The sequence below is a fragment of the Hyperolius riggenbachi genome, chromosome 11, assembly GCF_040937935.1.
Source record: "Hyperolius riggenbachi isolate aHypRig1 chromosome 11, aHypRig1.pri, whole genome shotgun sequence".
Lineage (NCBI taxonomy): Eukaryota > Metazoa > Chordata > Amphibia > Anura > Hyperoliidae > Hyperolius > Hyperolius riggenbachi.
Genome location: NC_090656.1, coordinates 223,362,294 through 223,386,179, shown reverse-complemented (window position 1 = coordinate 223,386,179; position 23,886 = coordinate 223,362,294). Strand labels below are relative to the sequence as shown.

General features: G+C 48.8%; 1 protein-coding gene across 1 annotated transcript in view; it reads right to left on the bottom strand.

Annotated features, from left to right (window-relative positions):
* Positions 1-23,886, bottom strand: part of CSTPP1 (centriolar satellite-associated tubulin polyglutamylase complex regulator 1) — a 198,211-nt gene that overhangs the window by 27,128 nt on the left and 147,197 nt on the right. Inside the window, exon 4 of the mRNA XM_068261540.1 lies at positions 3,177-3,261. Coding sequence (XP_068117641.1) covers positions 3,177-3,261 — 85 coding nt within the window. The remainder of the gene's footprint in view (positions 1-3,176; positions 3,262-23,886) is intronic.

The window sequence follows — 23,886 nt, the reverse complement described above, 5'->3', positions numbered from 1 at the left end:
GCCTGATGAAGCGGGGCCACACCTGCGAAACACGTTGCATTGACCCTTTGGAGTGTATATAAAAATACATTTGCTTGTTGATATAATATCAACCTCTTTTTCTGTCTGCTTGGAGGAGGTAAGTCCACCACTGCCTCCCCCGTTTTTTTTATGTTTTAGCTACTTTTATCCTTTTGGCGCCTCTGTTCATTTCCACATTGTTCGAGTCCACCCATGGTGGAAAGGTATTAACCCCTTGTTTCCAGATCTACAGAGAGCGACTTCTTAATCCTGAGTGGGGACAGGTCTAATCTCCCCACCTGCTGATATAGTGGTTGCCTTAGTGGTAACCCATGTTTGTGAGTATTACTTTACATACTTGCCTCACATCACCCACATCAATCCAGTACATACTGCACTGTATTGGGCTTTCAGTGTTCTCTCTCGTTTTCTCGATGCAAATTCCACAAAGTAGGGTCCTGCAACACGTTTAACAGGCAGGAAATGCAAATGAAACGCATTGTCAGACCCTATTTTGTGCAATAAACTCTTGAAGTTATTGTTAGGATTAGGATCAGAGGCAGGCCCTTTTGCCCCATTCACAGGAGGTAGGCATGGGTTCTCCCAGACCCTGTAGTCTAAGTGGCCACAGGTCTTCACCAGAGCACCCCCCAAGGGATGATGCCCCGCTACCCCTAGTGAGCAAAGGACTACTTTGCACCTGGTGGCCACCAGGTCACGACCCCTGGGATTGCCCCACCGGTAACCGAGGAGAACTGGTGACACTGTGATGTGGAGATGATCGTAGAAGCAGCTGAGCTGTAGACTGCAAGAAGTATCAAAGTCGGGGTCACAAGCCAAAGGTCAGGGTCACAAAGCCAAGGTCAGACAGATGAATGCAGAAGCAGGGCTCCAACGAGACAAGAATACACAAGCCACAGGTTAATCCAAGCTGTTAGAATGAACAGCAGTGTGGTTATGAGCAGATGCTCCAGAATTGGAACGCTGCGCATGCCGCCGTTCGCACATGCATGTGCATTACCGCAAAGTGAAGCTGCCACAAGGCTATAAAGCCACAAATGGTCTGTCATGTGCCCAAAGAGGCCAATGGGAACACGGAGGGTAGGTATGAGTTATATTTGCTGCTTTGAAACCCACAGGAGAGGTAAGCCAACCATACCTCTCCTTTGTAAACGTTTTTTTAATTGTTTTAAATCCTTTTGGGTGCCTCCACCTATGTACAGATACTCATTACACCTCTGTTGTTAGGTGGTATTTTTAGCATAGTGTTTGGCCCCAGGACCTACCTATCTACCAGGAACCATAGAGGACCATCGCAAGCCTGAACAGGGGCAGGAGTTCCTCCGTAAGCCTTATTGGTGGTTGCAGTTCTCATGCAACCAGAATGTGAGCGACTCTCTTTATATCGTTTTATCCTGGTCTTGTAACATATGACACTATTGGCTCCTGTTTTTTGTTTTTGTTTGTTTTCCTGGTGTTTTCTTGGACTAAGGATTGCCTTGGTCCACCCCCCTCTAGATTCTGTGGTCACCATTTACAAGAGCTTCTGCACTCCTGTACACATGGAGATGTGGTGAAGGTTTGTATGGCCTGGAAGCACCTGTGTACTCCTATGGCGTAGACACTCACCTGGCTGCTTTCTGTGTCAGGTCCATGGGGAAATCCGGGCACAACATCTGAAGCAGACAATGGTCCACTGTGGATATCCCGATTACAACTTCCTGTGACATACCCCCTTTAAGAACAGATGTTCTTAACCATGCCCTAGCTTTAATTTGAAAAGATATGACAGTTAGTCATTCTATATCACAGCCAGTATCCTCTGAGACTGTATCTCTATATGCAAGTGCTACGCCTGGGACTTTTTGTAAGTGCGACTAACCATCATCCCTACCTCCAGCCGTCACATTTACTGTGACCCTCTGCGTTGTGCTGTTACTGCCACCGTAGATTGCATCTGGTGTATGCGTGGAGTGATCCGCCTCTTTCCCGGGGACTAAGAGGAGGGAGGTGGTAACCTGTGATTGAGGAGGCTGACTCTGTTGACACATAAAAGGAAATGGTGGATACGCCTAGCTTACATCCTGACGAATCGCCCACTAGAGGGGCGGGAAACGCGTCGATGGGCGGAGCCTTTACACCCTGGTGACGCATCCTATGCCAAGCACTGACGGTGGGAGCGCTTCTACACGGCGTCCCACGTGCTAGCCCGACTGACACCATTGCTGGAAGCATTGCTGGCGGAAGGAGCCAGGCCAGCCACGGACTGCGACCTATCCACCGCTTATAGCGAATACCCTGGTGCAGGACCTTCCGGACAAGCCATGCCGTGCACAATGATGTGGGTACCCATGAGAAGATTAAAGCAGCGGAGGTGGTGAGATTGCTACAGATCACTGTTGCGCAACTTCTGGAACTGCTTACTAATCAATATCACTTCTTGTGGCTTGCACTAACCCATACTTTATCGCTACTGTGCAGGTGGATCTTATGCCCTCTATGGGGAGCTTACAGCATTCTATCCATTAGAACTATGATTTTCATGTCTGTCTGGGCCCGTGTGTCAGTATGCAAGGTACTGGTGTGTGTAATGCCGGCATAGCTTAGTTAGGTAGAGGTATGTTGAGCATATACGAGAGGTGTTCTGGCTCCAGCAAGAATTTTAGCTAGTTTTAGATTCTGCTGATTTTTGCATGCAATCAAGCAACTGTGTATATTTAAAATTATCTGAATTAATAAATTTGTACTATCTGGTTTAACTTATCAAGAACCCTGCCATTCTCTTCAATTTTTCGGTATTTTTAGCATAGTGTTTGGCCCCAGGACCTACCTATCTACCAGGAACCATAGAGGACCATCGCAAGCCTGAACAGGGGCAGGAGTTCCTCCGTAAGCCTTATTGGTGGTTGCAGTTCTCATGCAACCAGAATGTGAGCGACTCTCTTTATATCGTTTTATCCTGGTCTTGTAACATATGACACTATTGGCTCCTGTTTTTTGTTTTTGTTTGTTTTCCTGGTGTTTTTTTTTCGGACTAAGGATTGCCTTGGTCCACCCCCCTCTAGATTCTGTGGTCACCATTTACAAGAGCTTCTGCACTCCTGTACACATGGAGATGTGGTGAAGGTTTGTATGGCCTGGAAGCACCTGTGTACTCCTATGGCGTAGACACTCACCTGGCTGCTTTCTGTGTCAGGTCCATGGGGAAATCCGGGCACAACATCTGAAGCAGACAATGGTACTCCTTCACAGTCAGAAGATCTGCAAGAGACATAAACTTACATTAATACTGCATGGCTGGCACTCCTGTGTTTATTTCTCAGTTATGGAGATAAGAGGAGCAGGAGAGTCTGCATGTTCTTCTTTATGGTGAGGGAGGGGAGAGGAGCAGGAGGGCCTGCATGTTCTTCTTTATGGTGAGGGAGGGGAGAGGAGCAGGAGGGCCTGCATGTTCTTCTTTATGGAGAAGGGAGAGGAGAGGAGCAGGAGGGTCGGCATGTTCTTCTCTGTGGAGAGGTGCAGAGAGTGGAGCAGGAGGGCCTGCATGTTCTTCTTTATGGAGAAGGGAGGGGAGAGGAGCAGGAGGGCCTGCATGTTCTTCTTTATGGAGAAGGGAGTGGAGAGAAGCAGGAGGGCCTGCATGTTCTTCTTTATGGAGAAGGGAGAGGAGAGGAGCAGGAGGGTCGGCATGTTCTTCTCTGTGGAGAGGTGCAGAGAGTGGAGCAGGAGAGCCCGCATGTTCTTCTTTATGGTGAGGGAGGGGAGAGGAGCAGGAGGGCCTGCATGTTCTTCTCTATTGAGAAGGGAGGGGAGAGGAGCAGGAGGGTCGGCATGTTCTTCTCTGTGGAGAGGTGCAGAGAGTGGAGCAGGAGGGCCTGCATGTTCTACTTTATGGAGAAGGGAGAAAGAGGAGCAGGAGGGCCTGCATATTCTTCTTTATGGAGAAGGGAGGGGAGAGGAGCAGGAGGGCCTGTATGTTCTTCTTTATGTAGAAAGGAGGAGAGAGGAGCAGGAGGGCCTGCATGTTCTACTTTATGGAGAAGGGAGAAAGAGGAGCAGGAGGGCCTGCATATTCTTCTTTATGGAGAAGGGAGGGGAGAGGAGCAGGAGGGTCGGCATGTTCTTCTCTATGGAGAAGGGAGGGGAGAGGAGCAGGAGGGCCTGCATGTTCTTCTCTGTGGAGAAGGGAAGGGAGAGGAGCAGGAGGGTCGGCATGTTCTTCTTTATGGAGAAGGGAGGGGAGAGGAGCAGGAGGGTCGGCATGTTCTTCTCTATGGAGAAGGGAGGGGAGAGAAGCAGGAGAGCCTGCATGTTCTTCTTTATGGAGAAGGGAGGGGTGAGGAGCAGGAGGGCCTGCATGTTCTTCTTTATGGAGAAGGGAGGGGAGAGGAGCAGGAGGGTCGGCATGTTCTTCTCTATGGAGAAGGGAGGGGAGAGAAGCAGGAGAGCCTGCATGTTCTTCTTTATGGAGAAGGGAGGGGAGAGGAGCAGGAGGGCCTGCATGTTCTTCTTTATGGAGAAGGGAGGGGTGAGGAGCAGGAGGGCCTGCATGTTCTTCTTTATGGAGAAGGGAGGGGAGAGGAGCAGGAGGGCCTGCATGTTCTTCTCTATGGAGAAGGGAGGGGAGAGGAGCAGGAGGGCCTGCATGTTCTTCTCTGTGGAGAAGGGAAGGGAGAGGAGCAGGAGGGTCGGCATGTTCTTCTCTGTGGAGAGGTGCAGAGAGTGGAGCAGGAGGGCCTGCATGTTCTTCTCTATGGAGAAGGGAGGGGAGAGGAGCAGGAGGGTCGGCATGTTCTTCTTTATAGAGAAGGGAGGGAGAGGAGCAGGAGGGCCTGCGTGTTCTTCTGTATAGAGAAGGGAGGGAGAGGAGCAGGAGGGCCTGCATGTTCTTCTCTATGGAGAAGGGAGGGGAGAGGAGCAGGAGGGCCTGCATGTTCTTCTCTGTGGAGAAGGGAAGGGAGAGGAGCAGGAGGGTCGGCATGTTCTTCTCTGTGGAGAGGTGCAGAGAGTGGAGCAGGAGGGCCTGCATGTTCTTCTCTATGGAGAAGGGAGGGGAGAGGAGCAGGAGGGTCGGCATGTTCTTCTCTGTGGAGAAGGGAAGGGAGAGGAGCAGGAGGGCCTGCATGTTATCTTTATGGAGAAGGGAGGGGAGAGGAGCAGGAGGGCCTGCGTGTTCTTCTTTATAGAGAAGGGAGGGAGAGGAGCAGGAGGGCCTGCATGTTCTTCTCTATGGAGAAGGGAGGGGAGAGGAGCAGGAGGGCCTGCATGTTCTTCTCTATGGAGAAGGGAGGGGAGAGGAGCAGGAGGGCCTGCATGTTCTTCTTTATAGAGAAGGGAGGGAGAGGAGCAGGAGGGCCTGCATGTTCTTCTCTATGGAGAAGGGAGGGGAGAGGAGCAGGAGGGCCTGCATGTTCTTCTCTATGGAGAAGGAAGTGGAGAGGAGCAGGAGGGCTTGCATGTTCTTCTCTATGGAGAAGGGAGGGGAGAGGAGCAGGAGGGCCTGCATGTTCTTCTTTATAGAGAAGGGAGGGAGAGGAGCAGGAGGGCCTGTATGTTCTTCTTTATGTAGAAAGGAGGAGAGCAAGGAGAACCTGCACGTTCGTCTCTGAGGAGAGGTGCAGAGAGTGGAGCAGGAGGGCCTGCATGTTCTTCTCTATGGAGAAGGGAGGGTAAAGTAGCAGGAGGGCCTGCATATTCTTCTTTATGGAGAGAGGAGGGTAAAGGAGCAGGAGGGTCTGCATGTTCTTCTTTATGGAGAGAGGAGGGTAAAGGAGCAGGAGGGCCTGCATGTTCTTCTTTACGGAGAAGGGAGGGGAGAGGAGCAGGAGAGTCGGCATGTTCTTCTCTATGGAGAATGGAAGGGAGAGGTGCAGGAGAGTCTGCATGTTCTACTTTATGGAGAAGGGAGAGGAGAGGAGCAGGAGGGTCGGCATGTTCTTCTCTGTGGAGAGGTGCAGAGAGTGGAGCAGGAGAGTCTGCATGTTCTATTTTATGGAGAAGGGAGGGGAGAGGAGCAGGAGGGCCAGCATGTTCTTCTCTGTGGAGAGGTGCAGAGAGTGGAGCAGGAGAGTCTGCATGTTCTATTTTATGGAGAAGGGAAGGGAGAGGAGCAGGAGGGCCTGCATGTTCTACACTTTATGGAGAAGGGAAGGGAGAGGAGCAGGAGAGTCGGCATGTTCTTCTTTACGGAGAAGGGAGAGGAGAGGAGCATCGGCATGTTCTTCTCTATGGAGAAGGGAGGGGAGAGGAGCAGGAGGGCCTGCATGTTATCTTTATGGAGAAGGGAAGGGAGAAGAGCAGGAGAGTCTGCATGTTCTATTTTATGGAGAAGGGAGGGGAGAGGAGCAGGAGGGCCTGCATATTCTTCTTTATGGAGAAGGGAGGGGAGAGGAGCAGGAGGGCCTGCATGTTCTTCTTTATGGAGAAGGGAGGGAGAGGAGCAGGAGGGCCTGCATATTCTTCTTTATGCAGAAAGGAGGAGAGCAAGGAGGACCGTTCGTCTCTGAGGAGAGGTGCAGAGAGTGGAGCAGTAGAGCCTGCATGTTCTTCTTTATGGAGAAGGGAGGGGAGAGGAGCAGGAGAGTCGGCATGTTCTATTTTATGGAGAAGGGAGGGGAGAGGAGCAGGAGAGTCGGCATGTTCTATTTTATGGAGAAGGGAGGGGAGAGGAGCAGGAGAGTCGGCATGTTCTATTTTATGGAGAAGGGAGGGGAGAGGAGCAGGAGAGTCGGCATGTTCTTCTCTGTGGAGAGGTGCAGAGAGTGGAGCAGGAGAGTCTGCATGTTCTTCTTTATGGAGAAGGGAGGGGAGAGGAGCAGGAGGGCCTGCATGTTCTTCTTTATGGAGAAGGGAGGGAGAGGAGCAGGAGGGCCTGCATGTTCTTCTTTATGCAGAAAGGAGGAGAGCAAGGAGGACCTGCACGTTCTTCTCTGTGGAGAGGTGAAGAGAGAGGATTGGGAGAGGAAACATGTATGGCGTGGAGAGGGGAGAAAGGAGCAAGAGAGCACACATGTTCTTTGGGGAGATGGGACTATAAAGCAGTGAGAGAATGTACATGTGCTGCACTATGGAGAGGAGAGGTGAGAGGTGTGTGAGGAGAGTGGTGAGGGGAGAGGAGTGAGTAGAGAGGAGTGTGCCTGGTCTTCTGTATGGAGTGAAGAGAAGCAGGGGAACATACGGTACATGTGCTGCACTATGGAGAGGAGAGGTGAGAGGTGTGTGAGGAGAGTGGTGAGGGGAGAGGAGTGAGTAGAGAGGAGTGTGCCTGGTCTTCTGTATGGAGTGAAGAGAAGCAGGGGAACATACGGTACATGATCTTCTCTATGGAGAGAAGAGGAGGGAGTGGAAGACATCGATTTCTTGCACGTTTGAGTAAGCAGACTGAGGACTGTGCACAATACTATGTCTATGCACTGATTCCCGTCACTTCTTTCACTCTATTCAGATCGGTCACTAGGTTTAGTACTTTTTTTTTTTTTTTTAACTCAGCTTTATTAACACATTAAAGCAGAAAAATGGAACAAAAACAGTTTTTGATGCAGCAATGCGTCACCAACCAGCACAAGTTACAAATTACAGAAATCAGCAATAGAAAAACTCTATGCATAAATTACAGCATAAGAATGTGCAGAACAATAAACATACCAAGCACCCAGATACTTTGTAAATTATTGCAACCTTCACATTAAAATACAAGGACTTAAGATGTGGAACCAAATAGTCTGTTACGAATCAACTCTAAGTCAGTCAACCCAGGTGCATCAAGCCATGAACCCCAATTTTTTTTCACATTTATGAGGAGCATCTCTTTGGGTGTAAATTCATTTTTCCATTTTTAGATAGTTATCTATCTGTAAAAGCCAATCCTCAATTGTAGGAGGTGATGGCTGTTTCCACATGAATACAATTAGTTTTCTAGCTTGGAACAGCGCTCTTTGAATCAATAGTTGAATATGGCCTGCCAAATTTGTGCCAGATACCAAGCCCAGGATACAGCTCTGAGCCGATCTTGTAATGTTAGAGTCCATTACCACATCTACAGTATCCAACACTCCTTTCCAATGTCTATGTAGTTTAGGACATTTCCACATCATATGAAGTGAATCACCATGGTTCCTTAGGTTAAAGAGAGTCTGAAGCGAGAATAAATCTCACTTCAGACCTCATAGATAGCAGGGGCATGTGTGCCCCTGCTAAAACGCCGCTATCCCGCGGCTTAACGGGGGTCCCTTCACCCCCAAATCCCCTCGGTGCAGCAGGGGAGCGCTTCCTGGTTGGGGCAGGGCTAACCGCCGCAGCCCTGCCCCACGTGCGTCTGTCAGTGCGTATCTCCGCCTCTCCCCCGCCCCTCTCAGTCTTCCTTCACTGAGAGGGGCGGGGGAGAGGCGGCGATGCGCCGCTGATAGACGCGACTGGAGGCAGGGCTGCAGCCGTTAGCCCTGCCTCCACGAACGACCAACTTTGCGACCAAGTCTTGCGGGGGTGGGTTTGGGGGTGAAGGGACCCCCGTTTAGCGGCGCGATAGCGGCGGTTTAGCAGGGGCACACATGCCCCTGCTAACTATGAGCTCTGAAGCGAGATTTATTCTCGCTTCAGAGTCTCTTTAAGTACTTAATCTAGTGACAGGTGTGACAGGTTTTCTTTAATCTGACACATCCATTCACTAGGAAACTAAACAAAATATTCCAATGCTTATCTGCTCTTTCAAACGATTGCGAGGGATTGTCATATGATCTTTCACGTTCCACTGACTAATCTAAAATTACATGAGTGTAAAATACACCTTGGTATAAAACAAACGTTTGTACAGTAGATTTATTAATTGACTCCATGCGTTTCTCCGAGATGGGGCCAGCACCCTCTCTGATGGTGTAAGTAAGGTCTTAGCAGAAGGTTTTGTTCCGGGTGGTCAGGATGTCTCCAAAAGAAGGCAGGCAAGTGAGGGGGTGTAAGGACTCCACTTGTGTTTTCATAGTATAAAAATATCTGCAGGAAAGTTATAATTTGCCGAGTGGTTTCCCCTCTAGATCTCCCTCCTCTGCCACAAGGCTCCCGAGAGCAGCAGCCCATAGAGCTCTTGGCAGGAGTTGAAGGTGGACAACCACCGATGGTATTTGTGTGTAAAGCGGAGGACAACCGCTAGTACTGTGCTGCCCTCTGTGATGCTCACACAATACAATGAATGCCACAGACGGGGCTGCAGGATGTGTACAGCAGAAATGGACCACAACACAGGAATTAGAAAAATGAAAGGGGTCGAGAATACCGAGGGCCTGCTAGAGTCTGAGGTCCCAGTGTGGACCTTGCTGTGAAGTCAGGGATGAATTCAGATGGACTCTAGGGCCCATATGCAATTCACTTTTTCACCTGAGTTTTCGCCAAGGAGATAATTTTTCATCTTCACATTAAAACAACTTTCCTACACTTTTCAACTAAAAAAGCACCAAAAAGTAAATGAAAAAGTACTATCAAAATTATTTTGAGCATTTTCTTGCTTTCTGAGGGCTTAAAATGCATTTTATTAACAACTTTAAAAATATCACCCAGGAGAAAACTTAGGAAAAAAACTGAATTGCATATGGGCCTAGGTCTGCTGTCTCACGTCCTCTCAGCAGCACTGATGGATGTTCTATACCCATCCTTCCCAAATTTCTTTCAATCATTGAGAGAGAGTGACAGGCAATCAGAAACTGCAGTTTCTTTGAATTTATTCCATATCAAAATTGGTGCAAAAGGTTCAAACAAGTTTGCATTATTCAGTGGTAGATGTGTCAACAAATACACATTGTAAGATCCTATCAGGATGGAGGCAGAAGGCGGTGGGTGCAGGGCAAACAAAACGGGCAGCCAAACGGACGTTTCGCACGGCGGTGCTCCTTCCGAGACTGGTCCACTTCCCAAATTTCTTTAAAATGGAACTCAGGCAAGCAGCTTAGCACAGAGTTGTGATACTTGACTGGTTCTTCTCACAATGGGGCCCCTGGGCAAAGTTAACCTGGGGGAGCCCCCCGACAGACATGACCCCCCTCCTTCCCCACAGTGGCATTAAGGGGACCCTTGGTTGATAAGGTAGGCAGCTGGTATTGTTTAACAGGAAATAAATATGGCTGCCTCCATGTCCTTCTCCCTACAGTTGTCCTTTAAGATTGCCTTGTGCAGGAATGGCAGACCAGCTATGCTTAGGTCTCCACCAATACAGCAAATCAGCCCAGTATGGAGAGACTAAGTAGACACCACAGCCCAGGTGAATTTTAGGCCTTACTGTTGCACTCCGAGCACCATGGTGAGAAACACACCATCCCCATACATGGACACAATGAACCACAACGTGAGAGCAAATGTTACGTGCAACGGTTGTAAACAACTCTGTTGATCGCTGCCCCATGAAGACAGATGCCCACTAATCCTGTCCACCATATCACATGACTAGACATGTCGACAGTTAATTCCCATACTCACTGCTAGATGGAACGGGGGATCGCTCAGCGACGCAGCCCTACGAACGAGCGTTCTCTGATCCATCTTCCTACCCTCGGGAACACATGACGTCATGTGACGGCTCACGATGGGCGCGAACGAGAGTACAAACGATCACGGCACTTTGCGCCGGAGCTTTCGGGGATCTTAATGAGCCGATTCACCACACATCGCAAAGTGTTGTTTGCCTAATCATGCACACGTACCCACATCGCCAAAGCGTGGAAACGATCACTCATTGTGCAAAAAATCGTTGGTCACAGGAAAAATCGTTCAAAAAATCATGACGTAGGTACGCAGCTGTAGCCAATCAGAGACAGAGAAATAAGACGGCAACGTATAATTTTCCTTTTCACGGAATTGTTTACTGTCACACAATTTGTACGCAGGGTCACTAAAATAAACTACTGTCTGATTTGCACATCCCTAAAGGTGGTCACTAACGATCCAATTTCTAGCGGAAAATCGTTCGAGCAATCAGATATGTCTGATCGGAAGTGAAATCATTCACTACACCATCAACGAACCAATCTTTGCTTCTTATCTATCACAAAGAACGACAAAATCCAAATTATGGTTCAACGAAAATCCAACTGTTTTTATAATCGTTCGTAATCAATTGTGTCCATCAACGGAAATTATTTACAACCAATCCAATCGGAATGATCTGATTGCTTGAACGATTTTTCGCTAGAAATTGGAATGTTAGTGGCCAACTTTAGGGCTGTTGTCCACTGAGAAACGCAATCGCACTGCAATTCGATTGCTTTTCTCCCATTCTCCAATACAGTGATTGCGCCATGATTTTCTACTGGTTCATCGGGTGTAATGCACAAGTGCGGAAAAATATTTTTAATTACCAAACTGCGGGAAAAACAGATTGCATAGCGGCCTGATCACGATGTGATTTTCTTGCTTTGTATAGGAGCTGAGGCGCATGAAAAATACAGCAGACACAAAGATGGCAATCGGGAAGAATTGCATCGCAAATGCAATGGAAACTTCCTCACACGGTTTTGAGATTCTATTGCGAGTGGAAAAGACCCCTAACTGAAATCTCACCATAGAAACGTAAAACAAAAAGTCTAGGCATTTATATGCTTTCTTTGCAGGGATTGTTCCACTACTTTCTTTTCTAAGACAACACTACCTCCATTTAACCACTGCAGCCTACAGTGCTGTTTCACCGTATGCATCCGAGCAACTTTCACCTCCCATTCATTCGCCAATAACTTTATCACTAATTATCACACTGAAATGATCTATAGCTTGTTTTTTCCGCCACCGTTTAGGCTTTCTTTGGATGATACATTTTGCTAAAAAAAATGTTATTCTAAATCCATTGTAACAGGAAGGTTAAGAAAGAAATGGAAAAAAAATCATTATTTCTCAGTTTTTGGCCATTATAGTTTGAAATGCATACATGCTACCGTAATTAAAACCCATGTATTTTATTTGCCCATTTGTCCCGGTTATTACACCGTTTAAATTATGCCCCTTTCACAAAGTATGGCGCCGATGTTTTATTTGGAAATAAAGGTGCATTTTTTTCAGTTTTGCGTCAATCACAAGCCTATAATTAAAAAAAATAACAGTAATATACCTTACTACATACATATTAGACAAGTATAGTCCCTAAGGTAGCTATTTATGTATTTTTTTATTATTATTATTATTTTTTTACAAAAAAATTGTGGTGTAGCTATTGGGGAGTGTGGGAGATAAGGGACTATTTTTAACAGTAAAAAAAAAAAATGTATTATCTGGAAATTTTTATTTCCAGATGTAATTTTACTATTTGGCCACAAGATGCCCTCGGAGCTTACTTCTGCACGCGTAGTATTACTATGCAAGCGTAAGTAAAGTGTGGCCGGGACAGAAGGCGATTTATGAAAGACGGAGCCGACTCACTGACGGTGTCGGTCTTTCATAGGGAGACTTAGATCAATGAATGGGAACTATGTTCTCATTCAATGATCTCCGGGCTAACGGAAGGGGGCGGGAGCATGTGCGATCAGCACAGCGACAGCAGGGCAGGCTATCTGGACGGATATATCCGTCCAGATAGACCTAAGTGGTTAAAGAGGAACTGTGGTAAAAATAACATAATGAATAAAACTGCTTATTTTTTTTACAATATTCATTTATAGATTATTTAGTCAGTGTTTGCACATTGTAAAATCTTTCCTCTCCCTGATTTACATTCTGAAATGTATCACTGGTGGTGGCATCTTTAGTTCTGACAGGTGATCTGTACAGAATGGTCGTTATTGAGAGTTCTATGCACAGAAGGAGACACTACTTGCTTGGCAGTTGGAAAAAGCTGAAGATCAATTAAATAAAAATTTGAATCAATTGAATAAAAAAAGAATGCGCTCTCTGTCACAGGAAAGAAAGAGTTAACAGTCTCAAAGATTGTAGCCACTTTTATCCTCTTTTATCCTCTCTCCAGTAGTGTTGGGCGAACAGTGTTCGCCACTGTTCGGGTTCTGCAGAACATGATGGTGTTCAGCCAAACCGTTCGGCCACATGGCCGAACTAAGAGCGCATGGCCGAACGTTCCCCGAACGTTCGGCTAGCGCTGTGATTGGCCGAACGGGTCACGTGGTTCGGACCCGAACGCGCTCTGATTGGCCGAACTGTCACGTGGTTCGGGTAAATAAATACTCGAACCACGTCACATCTCCGCCATTTGTCTGTGGGTTTAGCTTTGGGTAGGCAGGCAGGGTAGTTCGCGCTCCAGCCACGCTAGCCAGGGTCCCCCCAGTCATTGTGTCGCTGCTGGGAATAGTAGTACACCGCTCGCTCAGCCACACTATATAGCATTCTGTTTACTGTTCTGTGTCTGCTGGGAATAGTAGTACACCGCTCGCTCAGCCACACTATATAGCATTGTGTTTACTGCCACTCTGTGTACCTCGCTAAGCCACACTATATAGCATTCTGTTTACTGTTCTGTGTCTGCTGGGAATAGTAGTACACCGCTCGCTCAGCCACACTATATAGCATTCTGTTTACTGCCACTCTGTGTACCTCGCTCAGCCACACTATATAGCATTGTGTTTACTGCCACTCTGTGTCTGCTGGGAATAGTAGTACACTGCTCGCTCAGCCACACTATATAGCATTCTGTTTACTGCCACTCTGTGTACCTCGCTCAGCCACACTATATAGCATTCTGTTTACTGCCACTCTGTGTCTGCTGGGAATAGTAGTACACCGCTCGCTCAGCCACACTATATAGCATTGTGTTTACTGCCACTCTGTGTACCTCGCTCAGCCACACTATATAGCATTCTGTTTACTGCCACTCTGTGTCTGCTGGGAATAGTAGTACACCGCTCGCTCAGCCACACTATATAGCATTGTGTTTACTGCCACTCTGTGTACCTCGCTCAGCCACACTATATAGCATTCTGTTTACTGCCACTCTGTGTCTGCTGGGAATAGTAGTACACTGCTCGCTCAGCCACACTATATAGCATTCTGTTTACTGCCACTCTGTGTACCTCGCTCAGCCACACTATATAGCATTCTGTTTACTGCCACTTTGTGTCTGCTGGGAATAGTAGTACACCGCTCGCTCAGCCACACTATATAGCATTGTGTTTACTGCCACTCTGTGTACCTCGCTCAGCCACACTATATAGCATTCTGTTTACTGCCACTCTGTGTCTGCTGGGAATAGTAGTACACCGCTCGCTCAGCCACACTATATAGCATTGTGTTTACTGCCACTCTGTGTACCTCGCTCAGCCACACTATATAGCATTCTGTGTACTGCCACTCTGTGTCTGCTGGGAATAGTAGTACACCGCTCGCTCAGCCACACTATATAGCATTGTGTTTACTGCCACTCTGTGTACCTCGCTCAGCCACACTATATAGCATTCTGTTTACTGCCACTCTGTGTACCTCGCTCAGCCACACTATATAGCATTCTGTTTACTGCCACTCTGTGTCTGCTGGGAATAGTAGTACACCGCTCGCTCAGCCACACTATATAGCATTGTGTTTACTGCCACTCTGTGTACCTCGCTCAGCCACACTATATAGCATTCTGTGTACTGCCACTCTGTGTCTGCTGGGAATAGTAGTACACCGCTCGCTCAGCCACACTATATAGCATTGTGTTTACTGCCACTCTGTGTACCTCGCTCAGCCACACTATATAGCATTCTGTTTACTGCCACTCTGTGTACCTCGCTCAGCCACACTATATAGCATTCTGTTTACTGCCACTCTGTGTCTGCTGGGAATAGTAGTACACCGCTCGCTCAGCCACACTATATAGCATTCTGTTTACTGCCACTCTGTGTACCTCGCTCAGCCACAGTATATAGCATTGTGTTTACTGCCACTTTGTGTCTGCTGGGAATAGTAGTACACCGCTCGCTCAGCCACACTATATAGCATTGTGTTTACTGCCACTCTGTGTACCTCGCTCAGCCACACTACATAGCATTGTGTTTACTGCCACTCTGTGTCTGCTGGGAATAGTAGTACACCGCTCGCTCAGCCACACTATATAGCATTGTGTTTACTGCCACTCTGTGCACCTTGCTCAGCCACACTATATAGCATTGTGTTTACTGCCACTCTGTGTCTGCTGGGAACAGTAGTACACCGCTCACCCGCCACTGTATAGCATTGTGCTCTGTGTCGCTGCTGGGAATAGTGGTACACCGCTCACCCGCCACTGTATAGCATTGTGCTCTGTGTCGCTGCTGGGAATAGTGGTACACCGCTCACCCACCACTGTATAGCATTTCTGTACTGCCACTGTACTGCTGCCAGTCAGCGTGTACTTTAAGGATAAGTGAAATGAGGAAGAAATCCAGTGAAAGAGGGAGGGGGAAGGGAAGAGGTGTTTCCCCTGACGGTTCACGTACAGGCCACAGGGGAGCACCCAAGAAAACCCACTCAATACCGCCCATGTTGTCCAGGACAACAACCCTCACAAATCCAAAAGAACAGGACCAGATAATTACTTGGATGACCTCTCAAGGGTCCAGCAGTGGGTTAGGCAGCACCAGCACATTACGCACGAGGTCCGAGTCCTCAGCCAGTTACAAGGAGCCAGTGGGCACAAAGCTGACACAACCGGCAGCGACACCACGCACGCAACAGATAACCAGTCCGATGAATTACCTCAGGACACAATGGGGTATTCGCAGGAGCTATTCCCAGCCCAACAAACTTCCACCTTTCAAAGGTCAATGGAGGAACAGCCAGAAATGTTGTGCCCGGATTTACAACCATTAACTGTGGGAAATGCACCGCGCACTGAAATACAAGGCGAGTCCGAGGAGGACGCGGAAACCCAAATCCCAGAGCAAGTTGGGCAGGAGGGGTTGCAATTGCAGGAGGTCGGCCGACAAGATCTGGAAGACGACGTTGGAGTGAGCTGCGCAGAGGTTGTTCTGGGGAGCTCTACTCCACGGCGGCGGCCCCCCACAATGACATATGACGAGTTTCAGGAGATGGAAGAGGAGGGTATGGACAATGTGGACAGAGACCCAGATTTTGTTTGTGAACGAGAACATCGCCGTCGTAGCAGCAGCACAGATGAGTCTGTTGAAGAACCCACTGCTGCACGAGTTCGCCTTGTGCCACAAGGTAGGCGGCGCGCAATTTCAGGCACCACAAGCGTGGAAGTTCAAGTGAGAGGCAAAAGAGGCGCAAACAGAAATCGCCAGCAAGGCAGGTGCTCCAAAGTCTGAACTTTCTTTGAAGACTGCACTGAGGATGTTACCATGGCGATTTGCAAGGTGTGCAAGACCCGCCTGAGCAGGGGGAAAAGTATTAACAACCTCTCCACCACCAGCATGAGCCGCCACATGCTATCCAAACATCCCACTCTGTGGGCAAACGCGGCAGGACAGGGTACCAGCAACACTGCCTCCCTTGGGGTCACCAGACTCACCACCAGACCCGCCTCAGCAGCAGCAGTAGCCCAGCCATTGCGTGGTTCACAACATTCACAAACATCAGACGCTGACACTGTCACTTTCCGGAGTAGTGCTCTTGAGGTCTCCCAGTGTTCATCAAACACAACAACCAACAGCCCTTCAGTGTGCAGCCCTACGATTCAGTTGTCTGTCTCGGAGATGTTTGATCGCAAGAGGAAATTGCCAGCAAATGACCCCCGGGCCGTGGCAGTAACAGCCAGCATAGCCAAGCTTCTGGCCTGCGAAATGCTGCCATATCGAGTGGTGGAGACAAACAGCTTCAAGGGCATGATGTCAGTGGCCATCCCACGTTACGTGGTTCCCAGCCGCTACCACTTTGCGCGCTCTGCAGTGCCTGAGTTGCATGAGCACGTGGTCAGCAAAATAACCCGAAGCTTGAAGAATGCCGTTGCCTGCAAGGTTCACCTCACCACTGACACCTGGACGAGTGCGTTCGGCCAGGGTCGATTCATCTCCCTTACCGCGCACTGGGTGAACCTTGTGGAGCCTGGCAGCGATTCCTCACCTGCTACGGCGCAGGTGTTGCCCACGCCGCAAACAGCTGCACCGCCGTCCCTCCCACTGGATAACAACAGCAGCACCTACCTCTCTGACTCCTTCTCCTCCAACGCATCTCAAAGCTGTACCTCATCCGGAAACGCTAACCCAGCAGCAGTAGGATCGTGGAAGCAGTGCAGCACAGCTGTTGGCATGCGTCAGCAAGCGTTGCTGAAGCTGATCTGCCTTGGGGATAAGCAGCACACAGGGGAGGAAACTTGGAGGGGATTAAAGGAACAGACGGATTTGTGGCTGGCACCGCTGGACCTGAAACCGGGCATGGTTGTGTGTGATAATGGGAGTAATCTCATTCGCGCTTTAAGGTTGGCTAAGCTGACACACATCCCTTGCCTGGCGCACGTGATGAACCTAGTAGTTCAGCGGTTCCTGAGGACATACCCAGGCGTGGCCGATCTTCTGTTGAAGGTGCGACGAGTGGCCAAACATTGCAGAAATTCCAGTACTGCTTCGGGGGCACTCGCCAAGATGCAGGAGCGCTTCAATCTCCCCCACCATCGCTTGCTGTGTGATGTCCCTACGCGCTGGAATTCTACGCTGCACATGCTAGCCCGCTTTTGCGAGCAGAAGAGTGCAGTGGTCCAGTACATGACGGCGCAGTACCGAGGCGCATCCGGACAGCTGCCAAGCTTCTGTGGATCCGATTGGGCCAACATGTTGGACCTCTGCCAAGTCCTCCAAAATTTTGAGCAATCCATGTTGCTTGTGAGCAGTGACAACTCTTCAGTCAGCATTACCATACCACTGCTGTGTTTACTGAAGAGGTCAATGTTGAAAATCAAGGAAACAGCTGTCATGATGCAACTGGGGGAATCTGAAGGAGAAAACGATCAGCGTGATGGTACCAACATCAGGCCATCCGCATCAGGAAACGCTGGCCCCAGCAGCTATGACGAAGAAGAGGAGGAGGAACAGCTGGAGTTGGAGCAGGAATTTCCTGCCACCACTGACGAGGGCCAGAGCGGTGCACGTTGGACTTCCACAATTCAGCGCGAATGGTCAGCAGAAGCAGACCAGGAAGAAGGTGACGACTATGATGCATCACAACAACTATCACAACGCTCACAAGAGGATGATGAGGATTCTGGCAGGACTCTGGAACACATGGCTCAATTCATGCTAGACTGCATTGAACGCGACCCACGCATTGTGCGCATTCTGGACAACACCAATTACTGGGTTTATACCCTTCTGGATCCACGGTACAAACACAATGTTCCAAAACTGCTTGAAGAAAGAGTCAGACAGGTCAAAATGGAAGAATACCAGCAGGCCCTTGTGGAGACTTTAGAGAGGAGATTGACATCCTCCCCCTCCTCTAGCCAGTTGTACGCCGACAGACTGACTTCCGCAAACCCAGGACGACCAGGAGGGCAGCAAACAACACAAGCCGCAGCTAGTGCCCAAAAGGGAATGGTATCGGCAGTGTCCTTGGAGTGGGAAAATTTTATGACACCCATGCAGCAGCAGCCCACAGAACAGCAAGCGTGCAGATCCACCTCCAACACCGATCGCCTGGAGAAGATGGTCAAGGACTACATGTCAGATGGCGTAGCTGTGTTGAACAATCCATCTGCACCCTTCAACTATTGGGTATCGAAGCTAGACACCTGGCACGAACTGGCAATGTACGCAATAGAGGTGCTGGCTTGCCCGGCAGCCAGCGTTATGTCGGAACGCTGTTTCAGTGCTGCCGGAGGCATCGTCACAGATCGGCGTATCCGCCTCTCCACAGAAAATGCAGACCGTCTGACTCAAATTAAAATGAATCAATCCTGGATTGGAAACGACTACGCAACACTCCTGGACCCCAACCAAGTAACATGAACAATGAACATCTGTGATGGGTTAGCGTTTCCGGTCCCTGTTTATTGAACCTCTTATCTGTATTACATTTATGACTGCATGGCGGCAAAAAGCATTGCTATATCCGCACGCTATTTGTCCTCATGCAAGACCTGGGATGCTGTGTCTCAAAAAGCGTGGCCTTCTCCTCCTGCGCCTCCTCCTGTTCCATCACGTGTGCTGCTGCTGCTGGGTTAGCGTTTCCGGTCCCTGTTTATTGAACCTCTCATCTTTATTACATTTATGACTGCATGGCGGAAAAAAGCATTGCTATATCCGCACGCTATTTGTCCTCATGCAAGGCCTGGGATGTTGTGTCTCAAAAAGCGTGGCCTTCTCCTCCTGCGCCTCCTCCTGTTCCATCACGTGTGCTGCTGCTGCTGCTGCTGGGTTAGCGTTTCCGGTCCCTGTTTATTGAACCTCTCATCTTTATTACATTTATGACTGCATGGCGGCAAAAAGCATTGCTATATCCGCACGCTATTTGTCCTCATGCAAGGCCTGGGATGCTGTGTCTCAAAAAGCGTGGCCTTCTCCTCCTGCGCCGCCCTCCTCCTGTTCCATCACGTGTGCTGCTGCTGGGTTAGCGTTACCGGTCCCTTTTCCTGGAACCTCTTATATGTATTACATTTATGACTGCATGCCGACAAAAAGCATGTTACCTGTGCAAAGAAACATGACATTTTCCGCATTTAAAAGACAGTTTTTCCTTTGAAACTTTACAATCAATTTTCTCAAAAACTATAAGCTCTTTTTCAAATATTTTTTTCCTCTTGTACCCACTCCCAAGGTGCACATACCCTGCTAATTTGGGGTATGTAGCATGTAAGGAAGCTTTACAAAGCACGAAAGTTCGGGTCCCCATTGACTTCCATTATGTTCGGAGTTCGGCGCGAACACCCGAACATCGCGGCGATGTTCGGCGAACCCGAACATCTAGGTGTTCGCCCAACACTACTCTCCAGGCCAGAGAGAGGATAAAAGTGGCTACAATCTGTGAGACTGTTAACACTTTCTTTCCTGTGACATAGAGCGCGTTCTTTTTTTATTCAATTGATCTTCTGTTTTACACGGGCAGTGAGAACGCGAACCACCTTGTGTATTGTATATTTTAGTTTTTTCCTAAGCGCATATTCTGAATTTTACAGTTGGAAAAAGCTGTTATTTCCCACAATGCAATGAGGTTCACAGACAGCAAACTGTCAAGACCATGGTCATGACATCACACTGTGGGAGGGGTTTCACCACAATATCAGCCATACAGAGCCCCCTGATGATCTATTTGAGAAAAGGTAGAGATCACTGGTGGGAAAGGGAGGGATCAGCTACTGATTGGGATGAAGTTCAATCCTGAGCTAAAGTTCCTCTTTAACGAAAACTAGCAGTGCACTACTGCCAGCAGGGGGAGCCTCGACAGCACCTCTCGGCGACGGCAGCCTGTGAAGGAGGGGGGGCTGCTGCAGTGCTGGTGGTGCAGGGAGCCGGTCTGAGGAAAACAGCATTATGTGTTGGCAAATGGCAGATCTGGCATGTAATCCCTTCCAGCGCAAGTCTGAAAGTGGGAACAGCAGCGTGAAATAGCATTTAGCATCTTGTTCCGCAAATAAAAGAGGTTATGTGTAAATAGCCCAAATGTGATGTAACCAATAAAACCGCCGCACTTCAATTACCGGCAGAGTGCGTGACATTAAGTCCATCCGTTCTGTACAAATACATTTCCAGACTCCAGCTGAATTTGACTACTTTTTTTTTTTTTTTTTTAACCTCCCTGGCGTTCTATTAACCACTTGAGGACCCACCCTTTACCCCCCCCTTAAGGACCAACGTTGAATTCTGTGATCTGTGCTGGGTGGGCTCTACAGCCCCCAGCACAGATCAAACACCAGGCAGAGAGATCAGATCACCCCCCTTTTTTCTCCACTATGGGGATGATGTGCTGGGTGGGTCCGATCTCTCCTGCCTGCGTGTGGCTGGCGGGGGAGGCACCTCAAAGCCCCCCTCCGCGGCGAAATTCCGCTTCCCTCTCTCCTACCCCTCTCCTACCTGTCCCCTGTCACATGGCCTCCGGCGATCAGAAGTAACAAGGAAGGCCGCAATGAGCAGCCTTCCTTGTTTCGCGTACCTCGTCGCCATGGCAACGAGCGGAGTGACGTCATAGACGGCAGCCGACGTCCTGACGTCAGCCGCCTCCGATCCAGCCCTTAGCGCTGGGCGGTACTGTTTGTTCCGGCTATGCTGGGCTCGGGCGGCTGGGGGGACCCTCTTTCGCCGCTGCACGCGGCGGATCGCCGTGCTGCGGCGGCGATCAGGTACCACACGCGGCTGGCAAAGTGCCGGCTGCGTGTGCTCCTTTTTATTTCATCAAAATCGGCCTGAGCTACACCCTCCGGCGGTAATGGACGAGCTGAGCTCGGGATAACCGGCAAGGAGGTTAAACGAGATTTTTTATTGAAAAAATGTTGTCATAACATACATGACAATAACAAAAATCAAACAATAAAGACAATAACAATACACAATCCGGGTACATCTGTTGCTGAGATATCAACATTCTTGCGAATATAATCACAAATCTACAGAGGCGCATTGCCACTATTGGACCTTTTTGAGCTTGCACTCCTTGCCTGATGAAGCGGGTTATACCTGCAAAACACGTTGCGGAGTGCCAAAATAAATTGTTATTTGCGATTTGAACAATCTCGATTGTCCATTTCAGGAGGTAAGTCCACCTGTACTCCTCCTTTTTAGTTGTTTTTAGATCATTTTAACCTGCCTGGCGCCTCTGTTCAAATTTGCACAATATAATCACAAAAATCTATTATATCAGTGGAATCATATTTGCCGACATATCCATTCTAAGCAGTAAAAAACTTTAACAGAGCATGAGGAAGTGAGAAAGACATAATGACCTCCAGTAACTACACCTGCTATAGGTCCTGCACTGCCACATTTATATCAAGATGAGGGATTGTGGTTTCAGATGTATCCACCCATTTATGCCAGACTTTATTAAACTTCTGGAATTGGTTATGTGCCTGATAAGTTAGTTTATATAGTGGTAGTGCTACATTAACCAATTTTATCCATTTCAATAGAGAGGGGAGAGAAGATAGCTTCCACTTTAGCATCGAGGGCCCATTTCCACTATCGCGAATTCGCATAGCCAATACAAGTGGATGCGATTGTTTCCACTTCGCATGGCAGAGCCATCATAATTCGCATACCGCTATGCGGGTGTATGCGAATTTACATGCAAATTCGCATGTAATCAATGGAAAAGCACACAGGCACTGCCATGGTTAAATTCGCATACAGCATCATGCGTGCGAATTCGCATTCAAATTCGCATACAACCGCATGCGAAATTCGCATCCGCATGCAAATTTTTACCGCGGTGAGTCGCAACGCACAAGTGGAATCGGGCCCGGCTTTTTTGGCATTATGTAATAAAATCACCAGAGGACATTCCCAGACACAATGGATAAAATTGGCATTAGGAGTTTTACATTTAAAATAATTTGACTACTTTATTAAGAAATTCATCAAGAAATGTATTCATTTTATCATCTCCTAACTTTTTGTTATGAGAAAGAGGGACACTTTACACAATTGTCACACCCCTAATCACACCCCTGTCCACACCCCTAATCACACCCCTAATCACACCCATCACACCCCTAATCACACCCCTGTCACACCCCTAATCACACCCCGGTCACACCCCTAATCAGACCCCTGTCCACACCCCTAATCACACCCGTCACACCTTGGTCACACCCCTAATCACACCCCTGTCACACTCCTAATCACACCTCTGTCACACTCCTAATCACACCCCTGTCACACCCCTAATCACACCCCTAATCACACCTCTGTCACACTCCTAATCACACCCCTGTCACACCGCTAATCACACCTCGGTCACACCCCTGTCACACCCCTAATCACACCCGTGTCACACCCCTAACCACACCCCTGTCACACCCCATGTCACACCCCTAATCACACCCCTGTCACACCCCTAATCACACCCCTGTCACACCCCTAACCACACCCCTGTCCCACTCCTAATCACACGCCTAATCACACCCCTGTCACACCCCTAATCACACCCCTGTCACACCCCTAATCACACGCCTAATCACACCCCTGTCCCACCTCTAATCACACAGCCCCCGCAAAACCCTAGCCAAGCATCCCACTACAAAATCATAAGTGAAAGATTTTAGAATTCAAACCATCCTGGTCCATTCTATTATCATTAGTTTTTCTTCATATTGACAATTGACATTATGAACTTTATCAATTTAAAGGATACACAAGGTGACCGGATGTGTTGGTGTCTTCTGCGCATGCCACACGTGAACGCACCATCGGGAGTTTACTGCACCTGCGCAGAACGCTCCTGGCGAGGTGGGCGCATTTGTGCTCGACACGCGCAGTAGACGCCGACACATCAGGGGGACAGTGATGTTCAGAGGCTGCCAGCAGGAGAGGGGAGAAGACCGGAGCGGTGACGAGGGACACACGTGACTTCTAGGCAGGGCTGGATTTACCATAAGGCACTGTAGGCATGTGCCTATAAGCGCCTGACGATGGAAAGGCGGCTCACTCCTGTCCTCGAGCTCCTCCCTTCCTCCTCTATGCAGAATCCTGCTGAGAGTATAAATGAGAGGTTACTCACCCTGCTCTCGGCATTACACTGATCAGATCTCCCTTCAGTCAGAGGCACCTGTAGCTACTGAATACTGCGGTTCCTCTAGCTACCTAATACTTGGGGGACACCTCAAGCTACTTAATGTCAGAAACCTAATACTAAGGGCCACCTGTAGCTACCTATGACAGGCAAGGAAAGTAAGGGAGGAGTGACAGCTGGGACAGCCAGCACACTTGTGGTGCAGTTCGGTGGGGGGTTTGTAGGTTCATGGAGGGTGGAGTCTAGGGTGCCAGGGCATCTGTGCCTATAGGCTCCTGTGATGTAAATCCAGGCCTGCTTCTAGGGGCTGGAAGAAGCTACAGATAGGTAAAGATAGTCTAA